This window comes from Ambystoma mexicanum, chromosome 4p, assembly GCF_040938575.1.
Source record: "Ambystoma mexicanum isolate Mex_15411 chromosome 4p, UKY_AmexF1_1, whole genome shotgun sequence".
In the NCBI taxonomy this organism is placed as follows: domain Eukaryota; kingdom Metazoa; phylum Chordata; class Amphibia; order Caudata; family Ambystomatidae; genus Ambystoma; species Ambystoma mexicanum.
The window spans coordinates 231,408,632-231,433,730 of record NC_090927.1 but is presented as its reverse complement, the minus strand read 5'-3'; the positions used below and the strand labels follow the sequence as shown (position 1 = coordinate 231,433,730).

At 46.3% G+C, this 25,099-nt stretch overlaps 1 protein-coding gene across 2 annotated transcripts in view; it reads right to left on the bottom strand.

Annotated features, from left to right (window-relative positions):
* The window catches only part of PKHD1 (PKHD1 ciliary IPT domain containing fibrocystin/polyductin), a 4,356,595-nt gene that overhangs the window by 1,911,097 nt on the left and 2,420,399 nt on the right, over positions 1-25,099 (bottom strand). For both annotated transcript variants that reach the window (XM_069605754.1, XM_069605755.1), the window contains exon 45: positions 14,805-14,939. In XM_069605754.1, coding sequence (XP_069461855.1) covers positions 14,805-14,939 — 135 coding nt within the window. The remainder of the gene's footprint in view (positions 1-14,804; positions 14,940-25,099) is intronic.

Below are 25,099 nucleotides of genomic sequence, written 5' to 3'. Positions count from 1 at the left end.
TAATGGTTATCTGTTGCTTTTCACTCGCTCACAAGTGATCCTTTTCCCTCGGCTGAACATGTGGCCTGCACCGGAGCGCACTGGAGTCATTTGCTCATTCCAGGCTCACCGGGTAAGTGGCTTCTCAGGACTGCTGGACCCGTGGCTTCTCCTGACCAGGTGCACCCTCTCTCTGCAGTTGCTGCCCTTTCTGCCATGCTGGTTTGGAGCCGCTCTGACTCCTGAGAATCTCCTGGTGCAGTCCAGCCACCTGAGTCCTCTGGACTGCTCACACCATTTCTGCTTCCTGCTGCGCAACCTCTGCACAATGTAGTTTTGCCGGGCAAGTGTTTCTTCTCCATGCTTCTTGATGGGCTCCTCTTCTTCTTCCTCCAACTGCAAGCACAGCCTGTACTGACGTCTGCAATTATGTTTCCTCCTTACCTGCACCTGAGGGGACCCTTTAAGCTTCTCAGTCTCCATTAGGTGTAGGTTATTTTTACCAATTAGTGGACCACTCCTGCATCTTTGTACCTCTGCATCCCTCTTCCTCGTCCCAGTACTGAGGGAATTCTGGGACTTGCCTAATGTTAAAGTTTGTTTTCTTAACTCCTTATTTGCAACAAATTTGATTTCTACTTTCTAAGATATTTAACAAAGGGATATCACAAGAATCAGTCATAAGACAGGTTTGAGAAGAGGAATATGGATCTTTGACCTTAAGACTTCTATTATTATACAACTTTCTCTTATTATGCTTTTGGGAGCTAGGGACGTTTATATCAGTATGCATTTCTTGTGTTATACCAGAATATTTATAACTTTTAACACCACCGGCTTGATGGCTGAATTTGTTCACCGTATATACTGGGGTATTTGAAACATGTTTATTTAAAAGAGGTTAACGACTGTGTCACATCCCACAAGTATCCCTCACTCCCCTGACCCTTTTCTCCTCCTGCAGTACACCACCCCAAGATCAGGATCAGAAAGTGCCTGCCTTTCCCTGCCCAGCCAAGAGGATACTTTAGGCAGGGTTTCAGTGAGGGATCTGGAGGATTCATCACAACCTGCACTTGAGTCTTGTAAGAGGATGAGGTCTGGGACTGTTTTTGGTCTCTGATTGCACCTGGGGATGGTTTGGGCTTAGACAATGTATTATTGTCCTGCATTTTGAAGGTTAGTTTTCCCCTTCTGGCACTCCATGGTGCTGCTTCTGCCAAGCTTCCAAAATATGAATTGGGTGCTGGAAGCACATTGGCTAAATTCTGGAATCACTTTGTGTCTGGTTCATATTGTGTGTATGGTAAAATTGGTGCATGTTATCCCTGGCATGAGAATCCCCAGCCAGGGAACAATGCTTCTCAAAGTTTGTTTCCCTTGATGTACTCTCAGTGTTCGAGAAGTTGTGGATTTGTAGCATGAAATCCAGAGAACCGTGGGTCCTACAAACTCAGTGAAATGATACAATATGATATGATACAGCATTTATAAAGCGCCTGTACACTTAAAGTAAAGGAATAACTTATTTATTGTATCATGTGAAGCTGCAACTGTATCTAAAAGCATTCTACCAATGCCAAGGGAAGGGAAGTGATGTTCGTAAAGGAAAATCAAATTTTTGTATGCTGCTGCTTTAGTTCTGCTCAAAAGACGCATCAAACTCTCTCTTGGGGAGTGGTGCATTATTTTATCCCTACAAGGTCTCAAAAGGGGCTTGGCAGCATCAGTGTTTTTAGAGTTTGCATGCACGAATTAACTGATGGAGTGGGAGGACTCCAGGCCCACAACTGACCTGTACTGTGGCACTGTATTTTTTGCCTGCACTGTGATCAGGACCAAAATAGCATTACTCGGAGTTCCTTCCACAACTACCACTTTGACCAACATCCACTGATCCAGGGTGGCACCTGCTCCCATGAAACACCACTGAGGCAGTCCCAATAACCAGTCATGAAACTTCAACACAGTGCATGAAAGTCTGCAGTGTGATTGTTTCAGAGAATACCATCTTAATTATAGCTATCAATGCTTGGTGCATTAATCACGGCCTACAGACATGTTCCATTTTAGGTAGACAAAAATCCCCTATGTGAATAGATGGAAACTATTTCCAAGTGACCAAAGGCATTAGATGGCACTCTGCAGGTTTACATCTACATAACTTTGAGGAAGCATGACTTATCAAACTTATCTGTATAATGAGGAAACCTTGATACCCTCTGGGCATGGCCTGACTCACAGGAAGAAAGCCCATACTTCAAAAGTATAGGGAATACAGGAAATCCCCCCAGTGCTACTGCCACCCGAGACTAATTTGTCTCTTACAGAGCTCAAACAGATCACAACAATGAACTCCAAACTAATGAGGTCTCTATCACGGAACATTCAAATAAAAAAGTCACAAATGCCACCACTAAAAGATAAACACACATTTGACTTTATTATGGATCAGAGACATCTCATCATAACCAACATTCCAAGAACTGAAGCTAAAGAGTCGAATGAATCCTTGCGCAACAAGGTTCTTGTCTGGATGTGGCAAAGAACAGGGCAAGGGGTGGTCAGACGGACTGACCTGATAATCATTCGCAGGATAGATCTGAGTGATTGGTGCTCGATTCCCGAAACCGACTGTATTATCGTGGGGTGTGGGGCTAGTACTTTACCTGCTTTTCTCAGAAACTCTAATTATATGCCCAAAGGTGTGTCTCACTGTAATTTAATCACTTAAAACACATCTCTTTTCCGCTAAGTACCTTCTTTTGGACTTTTTCTATCCTCAATCATGATTTTGTCTAATTGCCTCATGAATGTCATCTGTTGGAATGTATCCCCTATTCCTGTATTGTTTATGTTCTTTTTGTTGTTTTGTCTTGTATGCGACAAAACACCTGTGGGTCTATTGTGCACTTTATAAATGTAATAAAGTAAAGTACAGTAGGAGTATGAATTTAAATACATCTACATCTTTGGAATATTCCGAAGTTTATGAGCTAAGCAATTGGTAAGAAAATTGCCATGACCCAAACGCTGCAATTTTTTATAATTCTGTTGTCTGTAATTAAAAAAGTGTGGCTGTTTGCAGAAATTGAAATAAACAGCTGTGCTGGATGTCTAAGGGTTCCGAATGTGTGCACTTTGAATTTACTAAAGGGCTGTTTTCCAATTATAAAGCTTTGTTGTACAGACTATGCAAAATCTCCTCGGCCTCAAAACAATGAGGATAATTTCTGCCTCAAAAATACGTAAGCTCCAGTCGCATGCTGTATTGTATATGACATAATTCGAATATAAGGAAGTCTGATGCACTAAGCAAGTGGTAACATTGCTGTTGTGGCCCAAACACACATCTGAATTCTACACATTTCGATGAAGAAGCACCTTTTACAAACTATGTTGTTCTGTAATTAAACATTTGACTCTTAGCAGAGATGGAACTGAAAAGTGGCTTTGGATGTGAAGGGGTTCCAGAACTGTGCACTTTGATCTATAACAGAACTACCTAAACCTGTCCATCATCATTGCAAAGGTTGTTCCATATATCCTCAGCCACCTTGTAGTGAGTTAATTGCTGCTTCCAGTGTATGTAAGCTTTTCTGGAAGAGTGTATGTATTTGCATTGCTGAACTTGTCAGCGGGTAAACATATACCTCGCTAATCCAAAAAGGCATTGGACATTGTAGAATTGGAAGGCATCCAAACCACTTAACTACAAATGTTATTTGGATGCATTCTATAGAAGCATAAATAAACATTAACACATTCTCAAATATCATCTGTCGGACACAACAGTACCCAGGACCTCACCGCATTGTAGAACAAGTGCAGTTGTGGGCCAGCCTCCTTAGTGCTTGGGAGAATGAGAACAAGGTCTAAAACGTATTCTTGAGCCTCTGGACTGGGACCCACATTAACCAGAGGACCAATTCCGCCAAAAAGCCTGTTTTCCTCCTGTTGAACTACTCTGAACCCTGATTCATGCCCTTTTGATGCCTTCAATCTTACAGAAGCATCCAAAGCTGCTTGTGGCCCTCTACCACCTCAAACCACTGTGCTGCATCTTCAAACCAGTTTGATACCACAACGCAATAGCAGAGAGTGTCTCTGCCTCGGCTCAAACTAGAAGATCCTCATTGCAGTCGACACTGTCAAACCGCTTTTGTACTGCAAGCATCTTCATTGCCAATCTTCATCAACTGTCGACCAGACCCTTAGGGACGCCATTGAAAAGTGATCTTCAAATGGTGAATTGGACCGCTCAAACCAATCTGCGTATCCAGCCACCAGTATCTTTGCTGTAACCTTCATTGTCGAACCGACACAGGTGGCCCTCACGCATTACTTCAAGCACAATTTTCATACTGCGACGTGCTTCTGCACGACTTGGCTCGACATCTGCTCACTACCTGGAACCATGTCAACGGTGTACTCAAACACTTCGATCCAGCATGCTTGCACTGGTTGAACCTCCTCACTACCACCTTGTAACCCGCCAACCAGTCACATGCCGGCTCGAATCAACTGCTGCTTATTGGACCTCAACTCAATTACCTGCGATATGCGACAGGGCCAGCGTGGTGGCCCTGTCAAACGAGAGGAGTAGGCAGGCCCCTCACCACCCCTCCATACCTGCGGTCATGGCGTCCTCTGTGCCGTTGATGAAGCAGCAGTCCGAGGAGACATGGAGCTGCATGATGCCGGAGGACACAAGGAGGCATCAATATGTTTTCCTAGGAGTGCCGCGAATGGCACAACACGGACTGCAGGATTCACCAAGGGTAGACACGGCACCAAGGGGTGCTGTGTCCTTCACAACACCAGTTGGGTAAAGCAGACTATGGGGGTCATTACGAGGTTGGAGGTAATGGAAAAATGATGCCGGTAAGGGATTACCGGCACTGCATACCGCTCTAGCCTATTACGAGTCAGCAACCCGGTATCAGCACCACCGCTGATACTGTGCTCCTCCATACCGGCATGCGTGCGGGCACGCGGCCCTTTGGCTCGGCATTACTGGGATGGCGCAAAAGAGAGGAGATCACAAGGCATGCGGACATGAAAATAACGGTATCATGACAGCAGTAATAAGGGATATCGGGACGCTGGCATAACCGGCATCGCAAACCACCCGCAAACAGCAATGTGCAGTGTTCCCAAATGCCACAGGTGCACACAATCAGCACAGGTGGAGGCATTGGAGTCTGGCCCAGCACAGATGGAGCACACCCACACACCACACCCCATTCCACACCAAAATGAATCCACTTGCAGTAGCAATATTGGGGCTGGAGGACATGATTGCATTGCTACACCAGCAACAACAACAACCACAACAACAACAGGCACCACAGAGAAGACGCAGGAGGAGAAGGAGGGTGAGACAGGCCCAGCAAGCCCCACCAGCGCAGACAGTGTTACCACGCAGGCAGCCCCCAATCCCTCGCATCAGACCCAGTCCATTCAACCTAACCCCTGAGCAGATCCAGACCCTTTACCGTCTGGACCGGGACACCATCACCACCATTGTGGACATGATACACAATGACATTGTCAGCCTGATTGAAATACGCACCACCATCCCACCTCTACTGAAGGTAGTGACTGTGCTCCACTTCCTGGCCACAGGCACCTACCAGCACACAGTGGGGCACATGCATGGCATTTCACAACCCTTATTTTCTCTCATGCTGAACCAAATGCTGGATGCCCTCCTGAAGCACTCAAGGAACTACATATCCCTACCACGGACTGCCCAGTGGATCTTTGACACAAAAGTTGGCTTCCATGCACTGGCAGGCATGCCAAATTGTATTGGTGCACTTGACTGCAACCATGTTGAATTGGTGGTCCCGCATGCCACGGAGGTAGTGTACCGCAATCGTGAGCTATATCACTCCATCAACGTACAGATGGTATGTGACTCCAGCAAGATCATCACACATTGGTGTGCCCGATTCCCCGGATCAACTCATGACTCAATGGTTCTGCGCAACTCCACGCTACCACGCTACATGGAACGGCATGCAGGACGACGTGCCTGGCTGCTTGGTAAGTCGCATGACAGGCACATTGCAGTGTAATGGGGGAGAGATGCACACACCACCGTGGCATCATTGTTGTGGTGACAGCACAATTTCCACATCGCAAAACACTGTGGCCCAAAGCATCCCAAACTGAACATGACAACCAATCACCATAGCAATGATGAAAGCTGCACACCAATTACAACATGCCAAATTTTCAACCAGCCCACATTCCACAACACGTCCACCACCCATCATCAGACCTCACTCTCCGTAACACAATACAGCAACATGCTGTGAGTATGCACAATGTAAATGTCCGCAGCAATTCACAACACAGGACAAGCATCCATGAGAGTGCACAAATCAATCCGACCAAGGGAATACATTGCTTGTCACAGGGCCACCACCACAGTTGCGCTGCATGACACCATGGGAATAATAAGAGCTGAATGATAAATAATGCTGAGACTACTGCCAACGCAGCCAGTAATGAAATCATACTGATCACTACACATCACATAATTAAAACAAACACAGCTGTATGTGTCCACAGTGCATGAGCAACATCAAGTGAGTGTACACCCTGTATCATCTTGAAGACGCAATCCACACCATAAGACCATGGCATAGCAAACATTGTGGCAAGGTAAAATGTGTGCATACAACCAGGGACATGTGCATGTGAACAACAAATATCAGCAGGCATGTGTGATAAGTACAGGTGTCCATCATGAATTGATTAACACATACCTTATTTTGCACCCATGCAGGTGATAGTGGCTATCCCTTGAAGACGTGGCTCCTCACCCCTGTCCGGAACCCACAGAACAGGCACAAAGAGGACTACTATCGTTCCCATACCCGTACCCGTGTGGTCATCGAGCAGACATTTGGCCTGTTGAAGGCACGTTTTCGCTGTTTTAGCCGGTCGGGTGGGGCACTCCTCTACAGGCATGAGAAGGTGGCCAAGATCATCATGGCATGTGTCATGCTGCACAACATGTGCATCCGACGGAACGTGCCTCTGACACCTGACATTGAACAGCAACCACCAGGTGATGATGAAGAAGATGAAGAAGATATGGTCGCACATCATCGCTGTGGCGATGCACAGGAGGGACGTGCTGTGCACCAGTCTGTGATTGGCCAATATGATGAATGTAGGACTGAGGGCACTGGGGGTGGGAGTACATGGACACTATGCACTGTAAACCAATAAATGACACATACACAATAAGGAATGTCCAGTCAAGTATTTTTTCATGTACACAACGGGTGTATTCAACAGTAAAAAGTAAAAAGTGCTCATACCCTCCACCTCACACACACCCCTTTGACGTCCGACTCCCCCCACAACTCCCCCACACATGCATACATTGGTATTGTTACTGTTCTACACATTTTAGGGGATTCAATATTGGAGTTGTGACATTCGGGTTGCTTGCTATATGGAGGGATCATACAGGCATACGTCTGGTTCACACATGTATGAGGTGGTGTATGCTGTGTGACATGCATTTCTGTTGTGGAATGCGTGCAGTGTGACACATGCCGTTTCCATGTTTGTGAGGTGTGTCTCAGGTATGGCATTGGCATGCTGCATGAATGTGGATGTGTCAGTGCTGAGGGTGGCATCTAGGCAGGGATGTGTCCATGTGTGTGTTATGGGCCATGCATTGCCTCAAGGCACGGTCACATTGGTGGACTATCTTCATATTTTGCAATACAGTGTTTTCTTAGGACACTCTCCTCCATCAGCCGATGACGTGGCTCCATGTTCCATTTCTCCAACACCTTAAATTGATTCCAGTCCGATAGTGCTGGCGCAGGTTTCCTCCCAGCGGCTGAGTTTTATAGGTGAGTTAGGGCCACCACCAGTAGCCAGGCCCTGGCTCCGGTTGGCAGATAATATGTTCCGCACTCTGAGGCGCAGGTCGTCCCAACGTTTTCGGACGTCTTTAACTGTGCGGGGGGTGTTGCCTACGGCACTCACTTTCTGGGCTACTAGCTCCCAAATCTCCTTTTTTTTAATCTGTGCAGCTCTTTTTAGGTCATTGGCAAAGACCACCTCTGCATTTTCAGCCAGAGTGTCCGCAAGCATAGTCAGTTCATCTTCGGAGAAGCGCTCCTTCTACTGCCGGGATGCCCCTTTCTTCACAGCCTTTGGCATGGTGCTGGAGTAGTAGAAGATGTTCTGGTGTTGGATAGTGTCTCCAGGTCAAGTGTATCGCGGATGGCAATGGATTGTGTTTTTCAAGATGGCTGCCATGCCGTTTCCCTTTCCGGCGTGATGACGTTATTTCCGGTTCCGGCATTAGCGGTGCCCGCTATTTAGAGGTGGCGGAGGCGGAAGGGCTGTCTGCGCTTTCCATGATGCCACTAAGGGAGGTTTTTGGGACTTTTGCGGGAAGCCGCTATTGTCGATACCGGCATGCCGCTAAGCGCGTGCACGCATACTCGTAATCGGCTGCTGTTAGCGCCATCATTGCTACACAGACACAGTATTGCCTCCATGGTGGTAAATACTGTTTTTTACCTCCAACCTTGTAATGACCCCCTATGTCTTCTGGAGTCTGCAGCCAGAAGGGAGCCACCGCTAGCGCACAGGCCCCATAAAGGCCTTTACCCACTACGCCACCATGGATTATAATTATTATTTTTAAAAGACCCTGCAGGGTGTTACATGTTCTAGTACCCCTGAACCCCAGCAGGGTCCATGTTGGAAAAGGGCAGGGATTACTTGCTCTTTTAAACCCTCCCCTGGCTATCCACTGTCACACCTCCTGGAGCCAGGTAAGGGATTGGACATGGTAAGTAGCCAATCCTGGGGGGGTATTTAACGAAGTGTATGTGAGTGTGCAAGTGTGGGTTAGTCGGGTGTGAACCGGAAGAGGAGGCGAGAGCAGAAGGAGCACAGAGGTTATTTTTAAGGAGGGTTTCTGTACAGTGTTAATGTGAGAGAGAGGAGTGTGACCAGTAGAGGTAGAGTAAGAGTAGTGGCAGAGTGGGATAGTAGTAGGAGTGGAGGTAGCAGTAGTAGTTGTTGAGAGTAAAGGTGGTAGGTGATGGGAGTAGTCAGGGAAGACTATAAGTGGTAGAGTGGTAGTTGGCAGTTCAGGGGTGAGTAGAGCACCATATCCCTGTGTTCTATAGTAGCGACAAGGGTGTAGAGGGCACCATATGTCTGTGAGTCCCTGAAGGTTGAACAGAGGCTAGTAGAGGGTGAGCTAGGCACCTTATCCCTGTGTCCCATAACAATGAGTGTTGGCACCATATACCTGAGTGTCTTGGAGCAGTAAAGGTATTAGAGAGGTAGTGGTAGTAGGGGAATAAGAACAGTAGTCGAGGGAGAGTGGGAAGAGCACTAGTGAGTGGGAGTAAAGGTGTAGGTATTGGCATTGAGTGAGATAGAAATTATAATGAGAAAAATAACCAGAGGTGGGTAGGTAGGGTGAGAGGAAATAGGAAAAGGAGCTAAGTAAGAGGGATAGTTGGAAGTACAAGCAGTAGTAAAGCATAGGCGTTGGAAAGGAAGTAAGATTGAAGGATGGAGGTGGTAAGGCGGAGTGAGATATTGGAGGGACAGTGACGCATTGAGAGGAGAAAGGTTTTTGGCATCAGTACAGAAAAGGGTCAGGTGTGAGAGGTTGTGAAAGGAGTGTGCATGATACAAGGGTAAAAGAAGGCACCATTCGCTATTCTGGGAGACTAACCAATGATAGGAGAGGGATAGCTAGAAGTTCCCTAGGGAATTAGGCAGTCTTCATTTTACAGAAACACCTAAACTTTAGAGAAGAGGAAAGACAGATATGTGTTGCTGATCTGAGATTAACTAACAACCCTGATAGGGACATCTGGGCTAGGGAGGGGAAGTCGAGAGAGGAAAGGGCCGGCCCTAGCTCCAAAGTTCCAAGCCCATTAGGCCCTGAGTAACCCAAAGAGGAAAAAATAAACCAGCCATTCTGATAATTAAGTTAAAAAAAACACCCTTGGACTGTTCCAAATAGTCAGCGTGGTTATTAGTGGTGGGCCACCCCATCACAGATAGTATTTGCCAACTTCCCTCAGCCATCGCAGTTCAATTTGAACCCACTCGACCTCGAACAGACGCCTCCCCTTGCTGAAGCATATACTGAAACATCAGGGTCACAGCTTCATACTGAGGCTCGACTTGAATTGCTGAAGTGGCACTAATCCACGCTAATCAGAGGTTGCTCCATCTCGAAAAAGTTCTGCACTCAAACTGATCCTGGTGAACACTCCGACCTGCATAGCTCGAGCACCACCTTTCAATTTATGAGCCATGAGCCCCCGTATTTGACCAGCTTCGACCTCCACTCAATGCTTCGATCTACTACGAAGTACAGTCCTCAAATTTGTTTTGGCCAGCTTGCACAACAGCTCGAAGACTAGCTCAACTCTGCTGAACCACCAAGAACCGCATTGAGGTACTATTGACTATTAACTGCCCCCTTGGTCCAGTTTTGGGCACTAGTGGCTGGTTAAGTAATTAATTCCCTTTTTTAAAACAAGAAGCATGTAATTTTGAAGACCATTTTGCTTATCACTTGCCTTACACCACTGATTCACTAGTCATTGTACTGCATTGTGTTTTATCAAAGTAAATCTATTTTTTATAGATCCTTGATTGGACATTCCCCTTATTTTTGCCTGTTGGTTGTTTGCTGTTTGGGTTGCTACTGAATCACAGTAACACCCCTCTTGAGAGTAAAGACTTCCCTCGGCCCACGTTACCCCAAAAGGCAAAGGAGGTGTATCTCTTAGCGGTGCCTGTTTTACCTTTATGATCGTGTTTGCTCTTGGTTTGTAGAACTGTGAGTTATAAGTAGGTGATTTAGCCTCTACTCATCCTTGTACTCCTGCAGGGCAGAAGCCAATTTGCCACGCGGTCAGAGCTAAAATAGTAATATCCAAGGACAGGAGGTTGGAGGTAAAACTTGGAATGAAGTGCAAGAAGATAATATAAACAAAGCAAAGGAAGCGGAAAGTAGAACACACAGTAGAGGAGAAGAAGGTAATGGTAGCAGAGGAAAGGAGATGAGATATTAAGGATATTTTGGGGTGTAGTTGAATGAGGTAATAAGATCAAAGAAGAGGAAGGAACTAACACCTGGAGCAAATTAGAGTGGAAAGAAGGCATGATGTCTGAAGATAGGCATGTGCGGTTAATATTTGGAACTGAGTGGAAGGTGGTGGTAGTAAAGGGATTGGCAGAGGTGATAGCAGATAACAAGAAGGTGTTTGACGAGATAGTAAGAATAGGGTGTGAAGACGTGGTTAGATGAAGCAGGAAGATAAAGGTGGCAGAAAGAGCTAAAATTGGTACAGTGAAGAAGCAATTTCTTCAAACAACAGGGTTTATAGTGTCCAAGAGGAGAATAAGTAGGTGTTATGTTATTTTATTAAGAGTTTTACCCTCCATATGTTGAGGAGCAATGGAGGAAGAAAGTGAAGTCAATAGAGAAAAGATACAAGTACTCTGCCAAGTAGCTTTTCTGTGAGGCTGAGGACTGGAATGTGATCAGCCAGAGGTCCCAGTGGGGAGATCAGACTCTAGGAAGGCCTATAGGATGTGTGGAGATTCCTGTGGACGTCTTAGTGACAATTTAGAGAGAAGGTAAGGACACATTCAAGAGGTAAGGCTAGTAGGATTGCTGCTTCTGCTTCTCTCCTGGATGACTCCTACTTCATCTGTAAAGAACCCTGGGGCATCCTCCACAACACCAGCGACTGATTTAGTTTTAGAGTATAGGGAGAGCGGTATGCAGGACATGCTGGAAGAAATGGATTACATATTCACAGTAGGTAGTATCACCCTACACATCATCCAGGAACCTTTAGCGAACATACACATGCTCAATGAAACCATCGATATTCAGACAATTGGAACAGAAAGACCAAAGTCTACAGGGGAAGAAAATGACCCCTATAAACCCAAGGACCTAAACCCTTGAACTAAGCAATCTGCATTCCAAGATTTAAAATATTACTTAGAATTTGAGTGACAACCAAACTACTGCATGAAAGGTTGCGGTTGGGAAATATTGAAAAGGGCCCTACATACTGGTTGGATCTATATATGTGTGTGTGTGTGTAGCACTCTGAAGTTACTGCAAGGTCATTTGGGCACTTTAAAAAAATGGTAATAACAAATAAGTTTTTTTTTTTTCATTAAACAGATCAGTGTTGCCCAGAACTCCACAAAAGTGGCTCATCCCTGTACAATGTAAGTTAAGTTGACCTACACATATTCACTGGCTGCCATATAGGTGGACAAATCAACACAACCCCCTCCCCACACCAATGACCCCTTCAAGCAGTCTCCTGGCCACTGGTCCCAGCTGACTCTATTTCCCCATCTGTTGGTTAGGTGGGAGTTGCCATGAGTAAAGAATGATTTGCCTGCTCCTTCTAGAAATGGAGAAAAACATAGTTTTTAGGTGGTCTTGCACACAAGCATTAAACATGTTGCTATGGCTCTAGGGCTATCAGGGTCGCCTGCACAGAAAAGAGAAAATATTTATTTTAGATTGCTCTTGCAGGCTCGCTGACTAGAGATAGAAAACATGTTTTTCTAGCTCTATCGTGGTCAGGTGTTTGCAATGGAAATAGAAAAAACATGTCGTCTACTATCTGTGTGGAGGGCCATGCTTACAGTCTAAGTTGAAAAATGATTGTTTCTATATCAAATACTGGAAGAAAGGGGTTTCGGGCCACGAGATTGGAGTACTTCACAGCAGCCAGTAAGCCGCCCCTCGGGGCAGACAGAGTCCCCCGGAGCTTATAAGTAGGGGCTGGCAAAGGTTCGGGAACAGTCAGCGATGAGGTGCCAAGCGAGTTACGGGGAAGAAAGTTTTGGTCGGGGATAAGTTGTTCATGATTCAAAAAGTGGCAGAGGGAGTTTTAAGGGGTGAACTGGTTGTTTTTTGTTACAGGCTGGGCATTAAGGGGATATGCAATTTTAGTTGCAGATGGGGCAGGTCAGGCCTTCTAGTTACGATTTGGGAGGAGGAAACGGATGAGAGGTAGGTTTGGGGCAACCAGGGACAGAGCCATTTGAAGGAAGCAGTCAAGGTTATTATTTCGGTAATTGGGGTTAGAGCTCTTTGGGCGGACAGGCTGGCCCAGGGATACAAGAATGGGGAAGAAAAAGGAAAGAAAGAGGGGCTTTGGCTCGGGAGAGGTAGAAAGTTCTGAAAGATGTTGGGGGGATTGAAGGGGAAGGAATAGGGGAGAGGGACGGGGATTCATTAATTATATATAATTGTGTACAGGTTTGGTTAGTCTGTAAGGCTGAGGAACCAGGTTGGTGATGTTTGTAAACGGTGTCTGTCAATTCTTTTCCACTCGGAGAGAGTCATGGTGTTTTTGTGCAGTTTAGCCCAAGGAAATCTTTTTTTCTACTTCCAGTGCCTGTGGTCACGTTAATAGTGTTTAAAATAGTGGAAATGGGAAAAACACAAAGCAGTTCACAATTCCCCTGCACAGGTGTTGGGGGCCATATGCAGGTCAGTGGGACATGTCAATTTTACCTGCAGTTGATTGCAGCCTGTCCTCTGCAATGTCCTTCCTGGGTTAAACCCGAAATCTTGTTTAACAAAGTTGCACAAAAACAATTGAGGGAAATCGTACCACCTGAAATTAAGGCGGCTTGAGTTTCCTCAAGCTTTTTCACTCATGACTAGGACCCATGCATACTATTGTCTATTCTTCTTATATAATGAATGTGTCAGTCAGTGCTTCAATATTCCAGTATAATGTGCATGTTTGACTGGATCACGCAGTAGTTACATACATTCATTACTATATTGATATATACCATCTGTTAGATATTAGCGCAGTGCGTGCAGGCGGCTCGCACATAAACACACGGAGCCGAAGTATCATGCAACTACACGTGTCTCTTCCGTGTCTGCGTAGCAGGGCCGGCTTCTGCTGCGATCCGCTCGAGCAGGGGAGGCGTGCCGACGCGCTGTACTGCCCGACGGCAGGCCGCTTGCCTAGGCACGAGTGGGTCGGGCACCCCTCGTCGCCATTGTTAGATATTAGCGCAGTGCGGGCAGGCGGCTCGCACATAAACACACGGAGCCGAAGTATCATGCAACAACTCTTTATTCTCTACAACTGGCAACTGCCGGAAACACGTACCAGCTCCCGCCCTAACCCCAACGTCATGTCCTCTAGTCCTCCGCGCTCGGGAGCCTCAACTAGGCTCCGCCCACATAACGATGTGGACTCGCGGACACCATCTCTACATTTAGACACTTTTTTTAAAGATGGAGTTCAACTAACATGGAAGCCATTGCTATTTGATAATAGAGTGGTTCTGGTAAGAAGTGTACAATAAAGTACAGCACAACGTGAGCCTCGCATAGACACAATCCCCGGCTGCACAGGACCAGAGATACACGTATCCTGCGAGATTCGTATTTTTTGTACATCTCACCTAGGGCTTTGGAAATAATGAAATTCGGCTCTCGCCACTCACTTGTACCCGTGGGATAGTAAAGACGCCATGTTCTTCTACATATGGCCAATAAAAGCAGTGTGTTTCCGTTATTAAACACGCTTCGGGATTGAGACATCAGCCTCAGCTGAGATTTCCTCAGGTAGGTAAGTGCGGTTGCCTAGCCGTCTACCGTGGGCAGGAAAGGTGCGTATTTTAAAACTCTTATATTTTTTTAATATCGGGCTTGACGTTGGAGCAGGTGAATGGTTGTCTGTGTCAAGCAAATGCCAGGGAATAGAGCAAAGCTGGTATTAGAAAGCGCCTACCTTTCCAGTAAAGCTCCCAATCAATAGACTGTCGACCACGGATGTATTTCCCAAACTTTCTCTGATGTCAATTCCAAAGTCTGTGCAGTCCAGAATCTTGAAATTGCGTAGCTGGAGGTTGCAACTTTTGTAAATCTGAAACATTAAATTACAGACAATCATGTATGCATATTTCTGGTTATATTGATGTGCCAGTTTTTTCATCCGCGCAGCCTGCAATTTGATAAACCGTGTGTAATATGTTTACAAGATGCATTGGAATGTTGGCAACACGATACACTGCAATATGCAAGCAATAGGAGATTATCTGTTATTAGTCTGCCTTGGCCGTTTTATCCCGTACTAATTGTATTTAATGCTGCTATGAGCTCTTGTCAATATACATGATTTAGCTGAATTTGCTTCCAAGAAAATAGATTTTCCAAGCAAACCCAATTGTTACACTACTTATGGAATGCTATTTTGTGCTCTGAACATGAGGAGCATATCAAAAGCGCGTCAATGTGTGACTATTTCGTGCCAAATTGCCATTGTCTGAGCTAAAACTCTACCAAGTAAATTTAGGTCCGACTGACGCTGCTTTATATCTCTGCAAGAACTCTTGAAGATGAATCTTAGAGAGACCCTGGCTTCCACAAAATGTACCTTGATGCAGAAAGAGCGCACCATGATTATATCTCTATTTACAGCATCACCCATTTTGCAGGAGCAGGTGGGAATGTTTAAATTATGAAGATATCAGTTGAATAATGAATAAGTGAGCATGTTTTGTTCCACTGCTGCTTGTAATATGGAGGTAGTTTCCCCTTTTGACTATGCAAACAGTCTCTACCTCGGAATACCAGAATACCTCCTAAAGAAACTGCAACGGATCCAAAATGCAGCAGCAAGACTACTCCTCAAACTATCGAGAAGAGACCACATCACTCCAGCCCTAAAAATACTACACTGGCTCCCAGTAAAACAACGCATCACCTTCAAAACAATGTGCATAACGCACAGGGCAATCAGCGGACAAGGAGCAGAATTCCTACAATGGAAAATAGCAGTCTACAAACCAACGACACACCTCCGATCAAGCAACGAAATCCGCCTGGAACTCAAACCATACCTTAAGAAAAATCTTGGAGGCACCTCCTTCTACCACTTAGCCGCAAAGACCTGGAACAACATGCCAAAAGAAATAAGAAACACTGAAGATCACCTAAAATTCAGGAAATCACTAAAAACCTGGCTCTTCAACACCACAGACTAAATCTGGAAACCAAAATCGGAAAAGGACGTTTAGGCCGGAAAGGACACGGTATCCAAATCCCGAGAGGGTAGCTCCCACGCCACCTGGACGGGTGACACCGGATAGATTGGAACTCAGGCGGCATGCACAGAGACTGAGTCAACTATCCCAGACAATCCCACCAACACCTTCGCCCACCCCCTTAGTTACCGCCAGGCACCACAGTAGCGTGGAATTGTCAGGATATTGGCTATCACCACACTACCTGAGAGGCTGACATAGGCAGGTGCACTGGCCACAGGAGTAGGAAGGGAGGTTAAGGGGAGCTATGAGAGAACATGTTAGAGGTGGGGGCCAGAGGAGTAAGGAACCCTGTCTGCCAGTTGGATCCAGATCAGGTAAGAACCGCATAAGGGGAGACTATGCAAGCCGACCGCCTCAATTCAGGATAGAGACGCAAACTAACCAACCCTACTAACAATTTCCCTTTCTGCATACACCTCTCAAACTCCAAACCAAACACAACCAAAACCTACAGCACAACAAACTGCACAAACTTCACTACATTGCAACAACAAACAAAAACACACATAGTCTTGCACAACAGTACACAACGGCTACCGGCCGCAAACACCCCAGGCCCAGCCAACGGACCCACCGGGCTGAGGCCGCCAACAGCACATCACTGCTCTCTTGCACTTTTCCTACTTCCTCCCACTAACTCAACCTCCCCTCCTCTTTCAGAGCCGCCAGAGCGCCAGGGGACCACTCCGGTGGTGATAGTGCGCGGTACAAATGTCCTTTAACATTAACATTTTGTATTGAATTACAGTGTGGTTGTTATTTTTGGTGTTATCATTATTGTGGTCTCTGGCAGCCACAGTTCATGTGTATAAGGCTATTCTTAGGAGGTATCCAATACATTATGGCTTCAATCTCCTTGTGGCAATTTTTCTCAGTCCTTCATTTATTAAAGCAATACATCCTGAGGAGGGGGGGCATTACTGCTCGGCTAATGCCTCGGCGACTGATACAAGCCCAAGCGAAGCAAGGGCTTTACCGTAGCCCCAGGGGTCCTTTTGCTCTTAGTGCCCCGGTACAACGAATAGTATTTTTTCTCTAGTTGAAAAATGGCATGTAAACTGTTTCTCAACTCGAGAAAAAAATTCATAATAAAATGGCCGCCAAGGTACGGGGAGAAGGGACTACTCCAGGCTACTTCTACAGGAGTCTGTCCTGATAAATTTATCAGGACAGACTCCAGGCTACTTCTACAGGAGTCTGTCCTGATAAATTCTGGTTTCACCATCACCGTCTTGTGGCAAATGCTGGATTTGACTTTTATGGACTTCATTCATTCATGGTGCTTCACTTTTTCTCAACTCTCATGCTGGACTTCCTTTGCATCTTGTACTCATGGTGGCCCTGAATCATGCTCTTCCCATCTTCATCTTGTATCCTGGCTTGCAACATTATGCGTTACTACTGACTTCTGCAATTGTAGTCGCTCTCTACTCTTGCTTCTCCACTCTTTTTGACTGCTTACCTTCTGTTCTCTCCTCTTTTCTCTTCTCCCTTTTCCTGTCTCCTCCCCTTACTTACTGAGTACGATAGTCAATTTCACATCCTTACTGTTCATGGCCTGTACGAATGTCAATGTATTTTCCCTTGTTTCCTCCCTTGCCTTGAAGCGCCTTGAAACACATTGTGTATAGGTGCTATAAACTATCATATCATATCATATCATAGTCCTTCTCCCTTTCTATGGTGGCCAGTCGCAACAAGGGAAGGAACTACGAGAGACCTGGTGTGCGGTGCCGGAGCAAGTAAGTCTTTGTTAGGCTAGGAACAAACCAGTGAGGGCCAATCAGATCAACTGTTACAATCTGATTGTCCTGCATCTGGTACTAATTTAAAATAGTGGCTGTGAAGGATTGAGTGCCTCCTCTATGAACATTCATGATGCTCCCAAGCCATCATTGAAAATAGAGAAAAGGCTGGTTGCTTGTTCTCCTGTCTACAGATACTGGTGATGTCATTGAAGGATTGGAAAGAGGGACCTGGAGAAAGTGTGTAGCTCAAAGGTGCAGCCTGTTGCAATGCACTCCTTGACCAACTAGCCTGTCTAGATCTCCCAGAACATCTGAGGAGGCATAGTGTGAGAAACCTGCAGATATTCTCACTCCTAAATCCTGTAGATCCTCTAAGCAGGTGGCCAGGGAAAGGCCATTGCTATTGGATCCCAACCCTGGGGGCAAGGGAGGACCATCCTTTGGGAGTGGGGTGCCCTTGGGTGAGACATGGTATCCCCCTTTCCCTATTGACAGCCGATCCAAACTTTCCCCAAGCTTCATAGGGTGTTATAAGCCTGTTCCCCTCATTTCTCCATCATTGACATTTGACAGTACTGGGACGAGGAAGAAGCAACTAAGAGCAATGAAGACCAGGTTTGTTTACCACTCTGGTACTGGTACGAAGAAGATGCCTGCTAAGAGCTGGAAAGGTCAAGCATGTCCCATTAATTGTGGTCAGGCAGGACAAATTGAATGCTCATACCTGCAGCCTGTCAAGGGGCTGCAGGTGTATAAAAGGAGCTCAACAAAGCAACACAAGAGACAACAGGGACCACAGGAAAAGCAGTAAGGAAGTCGGGGCAAGCAACAGAGAACCTTCCTATAATGAGATGTCAAGACGCTGGGGACCGAGGAGAAAGATGGTCCATGGAATTTTGGTTGAGGAGCTGTAACGCTCACCTGGTATCCACAGGGACGTCACTCAGCCCGTTCTGACCGCTTACGACCTCAAACCCTTCCCTGGAGGCTATTCGACTGGAGACTGGGCCTGAAAGACAGGATTGGTAGAGTGTAACTCCCTATTGTCTCGGTGTGCTTGAACCCCTTCCTCCCCACGGTCCAACCCTTCCCTTTGATCCACAGCTCACCTTGTTTTCTTGGATAGTGTGCTCTCCGTCCTGCTTTCAGCGCAGGGGCGCGTTGATTGATGCAGGCTCGTTGCTGCCTAGTTACTTCACTGGCAAGAGTCTGACAGGTAAGTATAATGAGTCTTTTGAACAGTTCTCTAACGTCGTTCCTTTCCTTCCTTAGATGATGGCCGGCGTCCGGGGATGGTGGCGTGCTGCTGAGTTGAGTAGCACTGAAGGTGAGTGAGAGCGCGATGCGCGATGCACCCCTTTCATATTTGTATTGAACTGAGTTAGTTTTCTGTGTCTTTTAGGTGCCGCAACGTTTTCAGCGTGGATGCCGGTTATGAAGAACAAATGCGGTGAGTAAGCACGGTATGCGGCGCCTCTAGATGTTTAACCTGGAGTGTCTTTTCCCTCTTGCAGATGGATGAGAAGTTCCGGAGACAGAGTTCCCCCAGAGCGCCTGGGATTCAGGTAAGCCTTTGAAGCTCGAACAGTATTTAAAAATAAGCGAAGATTTGCAGAATGCTTGCTAATGCCTTTTTTCTGTTCTTTTCCCTTTTCCTTAAGAAGCGGCGTGCCGGAATGGGAATGACACCGCCAAAGATGTCCGCAGAACAGAAGGAGCGATGAATGATGGGCAGAAGCGCTGCAAGGTAAGGCTGTTCCTAACGGTGTTCTTGTTCTTGCAGGAGCTGAGGGCAGAAGAAAGATGCAGGCCTACTGGAGACCGATCTGAACACGGTGAGTGTCACGCTGCAGGTACAGAAAACGCAAACCATGTTTCTCAGCCTGGGCGTGGCTTAAATAGTCTCTGGGTATCCCAGGTGTCTCTGGGCTGAATCACACCCAAAAGACTAGACTGCACATGCAGTTCTGGGAACCGAAATATGCGGGGGCTTCCATCTTGTCCCCATTAATGCACTACAAGTCCAATCCCCAATGTTATCCTATGGGAGTGAGTGAGTCTGGTGCCACAAGCGCCACGTCTGACTCCAAGTGGCTCTTTGTAGGTATGGAGAGGCCCTTGAGGGCCATGTAGGTGATCGTGGCCTGGATCCATCCTGACATCTTGGAGGGCTGGGGAGGACATGAGGGGCAGGAATCATGACAGGAGCTGGGACTTCCTGGAGCAGAGGGAATGAAGTGAAGGACTCCGTGAGGGAAGTGTGTCCCTTTTCCTCATGTCAGCGTTGCTCGTTCCCCTGTGTGGAGAGGCCAACAGAGGAGTGCCGGAGGGCTGAAGGTGGAAGCCGGGCCTTGAAAGTCGTTGACCGTGTGCTCTGACATGCACGAGAACTGTCAGAATGACCAGTGAGTTTCTGCTGGCTGGAAAACTCTGTGCGCGAATGTGTGAACTCTGTGTGAGAAACATGATGGTATTCTCCCACTGACTCCCTTGGGACCTTCCATTCAGGTGGCCAGGGAATGGCCATTGTTTTTGGATCCCAACCCTGGAGGTTGACAAGGGAGTGATGATCACCTAAGTGGAGGGTGAGAGGAGATTGGGAGGAGGATAACCAAGGGCAAGACATGGTATTTCCACATACTGCAAACACACTAACCTACTCTCCCTGAGCTTTTGTGGGGTGTTTACAATCTCACCTCATCTCCACCTCCCGATTTCCAACAAATACTGAGACGAAGAGGCCATTAAGATCAGAAAATATTACCCTTAGAAATAACATGGGGGAAAGCAAGGGAAACCTACCCTAGAAAGAACTCAAGTTGTCCCACTAATAAAGTAAGGCAGGGTTAGCGACTCAATAAAAACTTTTCACACATGTCTCCACTTGACAGATTGGTTCACTATAAAATGTGTGGTATGATATGATATGATTAGTTATTTATAACACGCTTAATACCATGAGGTTTCTTAGCGCGGACCTGGGGATCGGACCTGTGCTGCTCTGCGTCATTTTGTTTACAAGGTGAGCACTTTGCCGCAGCGCTATCCTCCCGGGACATATGGTCTTGCAAACACATGCAGGCGAGCTGGGGATGCAGTCTGCACCAATGGATCCCAGGAGCAGAGAGAAACAGGATCTGCAGGTTTTTGCAGGACGGCATGCAGAGATGCTGGCCCGGTGTGTGTGGGCTGCAGCATGGTGAGGGAGGCGTGCCTCCAGGGAGCTGGAGAAGCGCTGCCTGCATTCTGCAGGCCATGTCCAGGAAAGTGCTTGTTCCCTTGGTGCCAGTGCCGAATCCAAGGGTGCCTGAGAGGCAGCTGGTGAGACCCTGACCTCAACCCCGCAATCTGGAAGGACCGCCTCACAATGCGACACTGCCCGGTGAGTTTTGTGGAGAATGTTAGAGAAACTCTGGAGCGTGTGTTTGGATGAGAGCGGAGCGGGAGTAAGGCATGGACTGTGAAAGCGGCACAAAATTGCAAAGTGCAAATAAAGGAAAGTATGAAAGCGGAAGAACCACTGAAAACAAAAGAAAAGCTGACAGCATGAAAGCTGAAAGTGCAGCAGAAAGCCAGAGAAAAACAGAAAGCACTAAAGGCTGAAAGCACAAGCCGAGAGCAAAAGTAAAGTGGAAAGTTTAAAGGTAGATTGGAGCGGAAAGAGAGCAACAGACCGATCAAAGCAGAAAGGGAGAGGAAGAGGAAAGAAGCCCAAGGATGCGAGTGGCCCGTAATGAGAGAGGGGTACAAGGAAATGGCAACACAAGGGGATGAGTGGCCCATAACGAGAGAGGGGCCTGAGAAAAGGCAAAGGAACATGCAAGGTAATTAGAGAGAATAAATAACAGATGCCAGAGGCAGGATAAGAAGAGCGAGAGTAAACAGTGCAAGGGTGCATGGAAAGAAAAGAAGCATGAAAAGCAAAAGCAAGAGCAGAAAGAGAGGGGTAGAAAGGGTCAGAGTGGCCGTGTCCAGGAAGAGCAAAGGGCCTGTCACTTTCGTAAAGCCTCTGACTCTACCCCATGAGAGGAGAGTATATGGAAAAGATTATCACTAAGGAAAAGGTACATTTTAGTCAGCAGAATTTGTGTTGTGAATTAAAGGGGCACAAACCTGGGGAAGGGCACTCCGCTGTGAAATCAAGTGAAATCAAGAAAGAACCGTGTTATGTTATATTTGGTGTTTGAAAGCTGGAAGAGGTCTAAAGTTTGGGGAAAGGACCTCTAAGAAGCATGTCAAAGAAGGCATCCTGATAATATTGACCTTGGGTTTAAAGGTTAGAAATAGGACTGAGCTTGGGGGAGGGAACCCTAAGAGGCCCAACCAAATTGAAGACTTGTTTGTTTTGTTGTACTAATGAAACCATTGAAGTATGGGGACGGGATCCCCGAGAAGCTTACAACAGGAACTGATACAATTATTCCACAGTGTTTTTGAAACTTTGAGTAAGCTGAAGCTTGGGGAAGGGAACCTCAAGGAACTTAAAGACACTGAACGTAGTTTGGATAACTACCAGGGGCCTGTGAAGAAGGTCTTCCGAACAGCCCTGTTAAATCAACTCATTTGTGTCACCTTGACCAAACAGTACTTGGTAAGAAGACAACCTGAAACCAACCTTGGTTTCTCCTTTTCGTTAAACCACTATTTTTATTGTTTTTGTACAGAGTGCAAGCATAGATTTACACACCGACAGACCTTTTATCTGGACTATATGACAATGATGGCCATAAGAACCATCAGTTAAGGGAATTTCCCCTTTAGATTTTGGGCCTGTCACGCATTACATCAACCCAGAAGACATAGTAAATAAAGGTTCTCAAACAAACCCATTTGAGTCTGTGTCTCTCTTGATACCATGCCTGTCTCTAATAAGATATATTTTGTATCAGAGTGGTCGCATGGCTCGTATGAGCATGTTTTGGAAATTCTCTGGTCTTTCACAACTTCAATTAGTGAATCACCAGGATTACATTGTATCTGAGAGGTCGCATGTGATATAAGACACATTTTTTAAGGTCTCTGGACATTGGGTAATCCATTTAAAACAAACATCAAACATTTAAGGAAGCATTTAAGAGGAACGAATAATAATTCTTGAACAACAGACAATGTAAAAATAAGTTACGAGTGAAATCCTCAAACCATTATATGCTGAGTTCCAAAGTGAATTTAATTCTAGCAAACAAGCAAATTAATACATGCTGTGATTCAAATTGAAATTAACTTTGAAGAATAAGCATATAAAACCTGAAGTTTAATTTATACTGGAACTTGAAACTTAAACAACATTAACATATATTATTTTCAACATTTATGAAAGCTACAAGCTACCAGGACAAATCTTTGAAAATGGAAACCACAGAACTGAGAAAGTTACGCGAAAGCAAGGAGATTTTCTTTTGAACTGTTTTGTTTTTTCCAAAATATACCTTGGGGAAGGGAAACCTTGAGATATGAGGCATTTGCTTAAGAAGGACATAGTCTCAAGTTTCCTTTGTGGCTTGGAACTTGGGGACGGGAACCCTGAGTATTCGTTAAAACTTTATCTTCTTGAATCCATGGAAGGTAACTTTAAGACTTTTTGTGGAACTGCTTTACACTTGACGAAGGGAGCTGGAAGGAAGCTGAAAGCAGGAAGCAGCACAGACTATTGTATTGAACACTGGTTTCTTTTGATGACTGACATCCCTACACTTTGTACAGATATAGTTGTGAGGGCAAGCATAGGTTTTGGACACAGACAGATTCCTAAGTTGAACTCTTTGACTCAGACTTTCCTTAGTTTCATTTAATGTGGGAATCCCACCTTAGCATAGGGCAAGTTAGGTGTTCAACCATCCTGACATTTACAGGTATAAAAACTTTCTGTTTGAACTTTGAATCTATTGTCTGTGTCTTGCTTTGTTGATGCTTTCACAGATGGTGTCAGAAGTGGGATGTGGCTCAATTAATACAAGTTGGGAACCCTAGAAGTTAAGTGTCAACCTTGACTCTAACATTCCCTCTGTCCTCATCCTCCTCGATCTCTCTTCTGCCTTTGACACAGTCAACCATACCATCCTGCTCAACCATGTCCCTGAAAACCTGGGTATCACTGATCAGGCTCTGGCCTGGCTGACCTATTTCCTCTCAGATCGACCTTCCCAGGTCCAACTTGGGTCCTTCCTTTCATTTATCTTCCTCTCTACCTGTGGTGTTCTCCAGGGGTCTAACCTCTCGCCCTGGCTTTTCAAACAATACCTGGCAACTCTTGCCCACTGCATTGCCACTTTCTGCTCAAATTTTCAGTGCTATGCTGATGACACTCAACTCATTTTCAGGCTGCCCTCTGCCACCTCCTCTCCCTCCCTCATCTTCGATTGCCTAACTGCCATTCAAGATTGGTGTGCCACCAATGATCTTCGTCTGAATGCCAGCAAGACGGAGATCCTCCTCATCAGAACACCTTCACCATCCTTTCCCCTCACTCTCTGGTCGGCCTCCCTTGGCCCTCCTCTTACCCCCACCTGCAAGACTAAGAACCTGGGGGTCATCTTTTACTCCACCCTTTCCTTCTCCACCCACACCTCTGAGATCTCTAAAAAGTCAAACTTCCCACTGCACCGACTCAGAGGTACTCTGCCTTTCCTCTCCTTCCCCCAGAAGCTCATGGTATCCCAAGCTCTGGATCTCTCTAGCTTGGACTATTATAACAGCCTCTTTCGAAATCTACCTGCCTCGGCTCTCCGCCCTCTGCAACTAATCCAGAACAGGACTATGAGACTTGTCCTTGGCCTCAAGCCCTGGGATCGTATCTCTCCAGCTCTGAAGTCTCTCCATTGGCTCCCAGTGGATGCAAGGATAAAATTAAAAACCCTCTACATTGTCCACAAGGCTTTCTGGGGCCTGGGGCCAAAATACCTTCAGCTAACCCTCCGCAAATACCTCCCCTCTCGAACTCTTCGCTCCTCTACCTCCAACTCCCTCAGGGTCAGTCGTTTTTCAAATAAACGAGCTGGGGGTAGATCTCTGTCTTCTGGAACAGCCTCCCTGCCGCTCTAAAACTTGAGGGGAACTATCTCAATTTCCGGAAGCACCTCAAGACCTTCCTCTTTTCTTCTGCCTTCGCTCCCACTCTCCCCTCCTGATCTGTTCTCTCTTGGCACCGTGCACCTGGCCACCCTCTGTCTTCCAGGCCCAGGTACCTGCTCACCCTGCCACGCTCCCGCACTGCCTCCGGCCCACTCCTT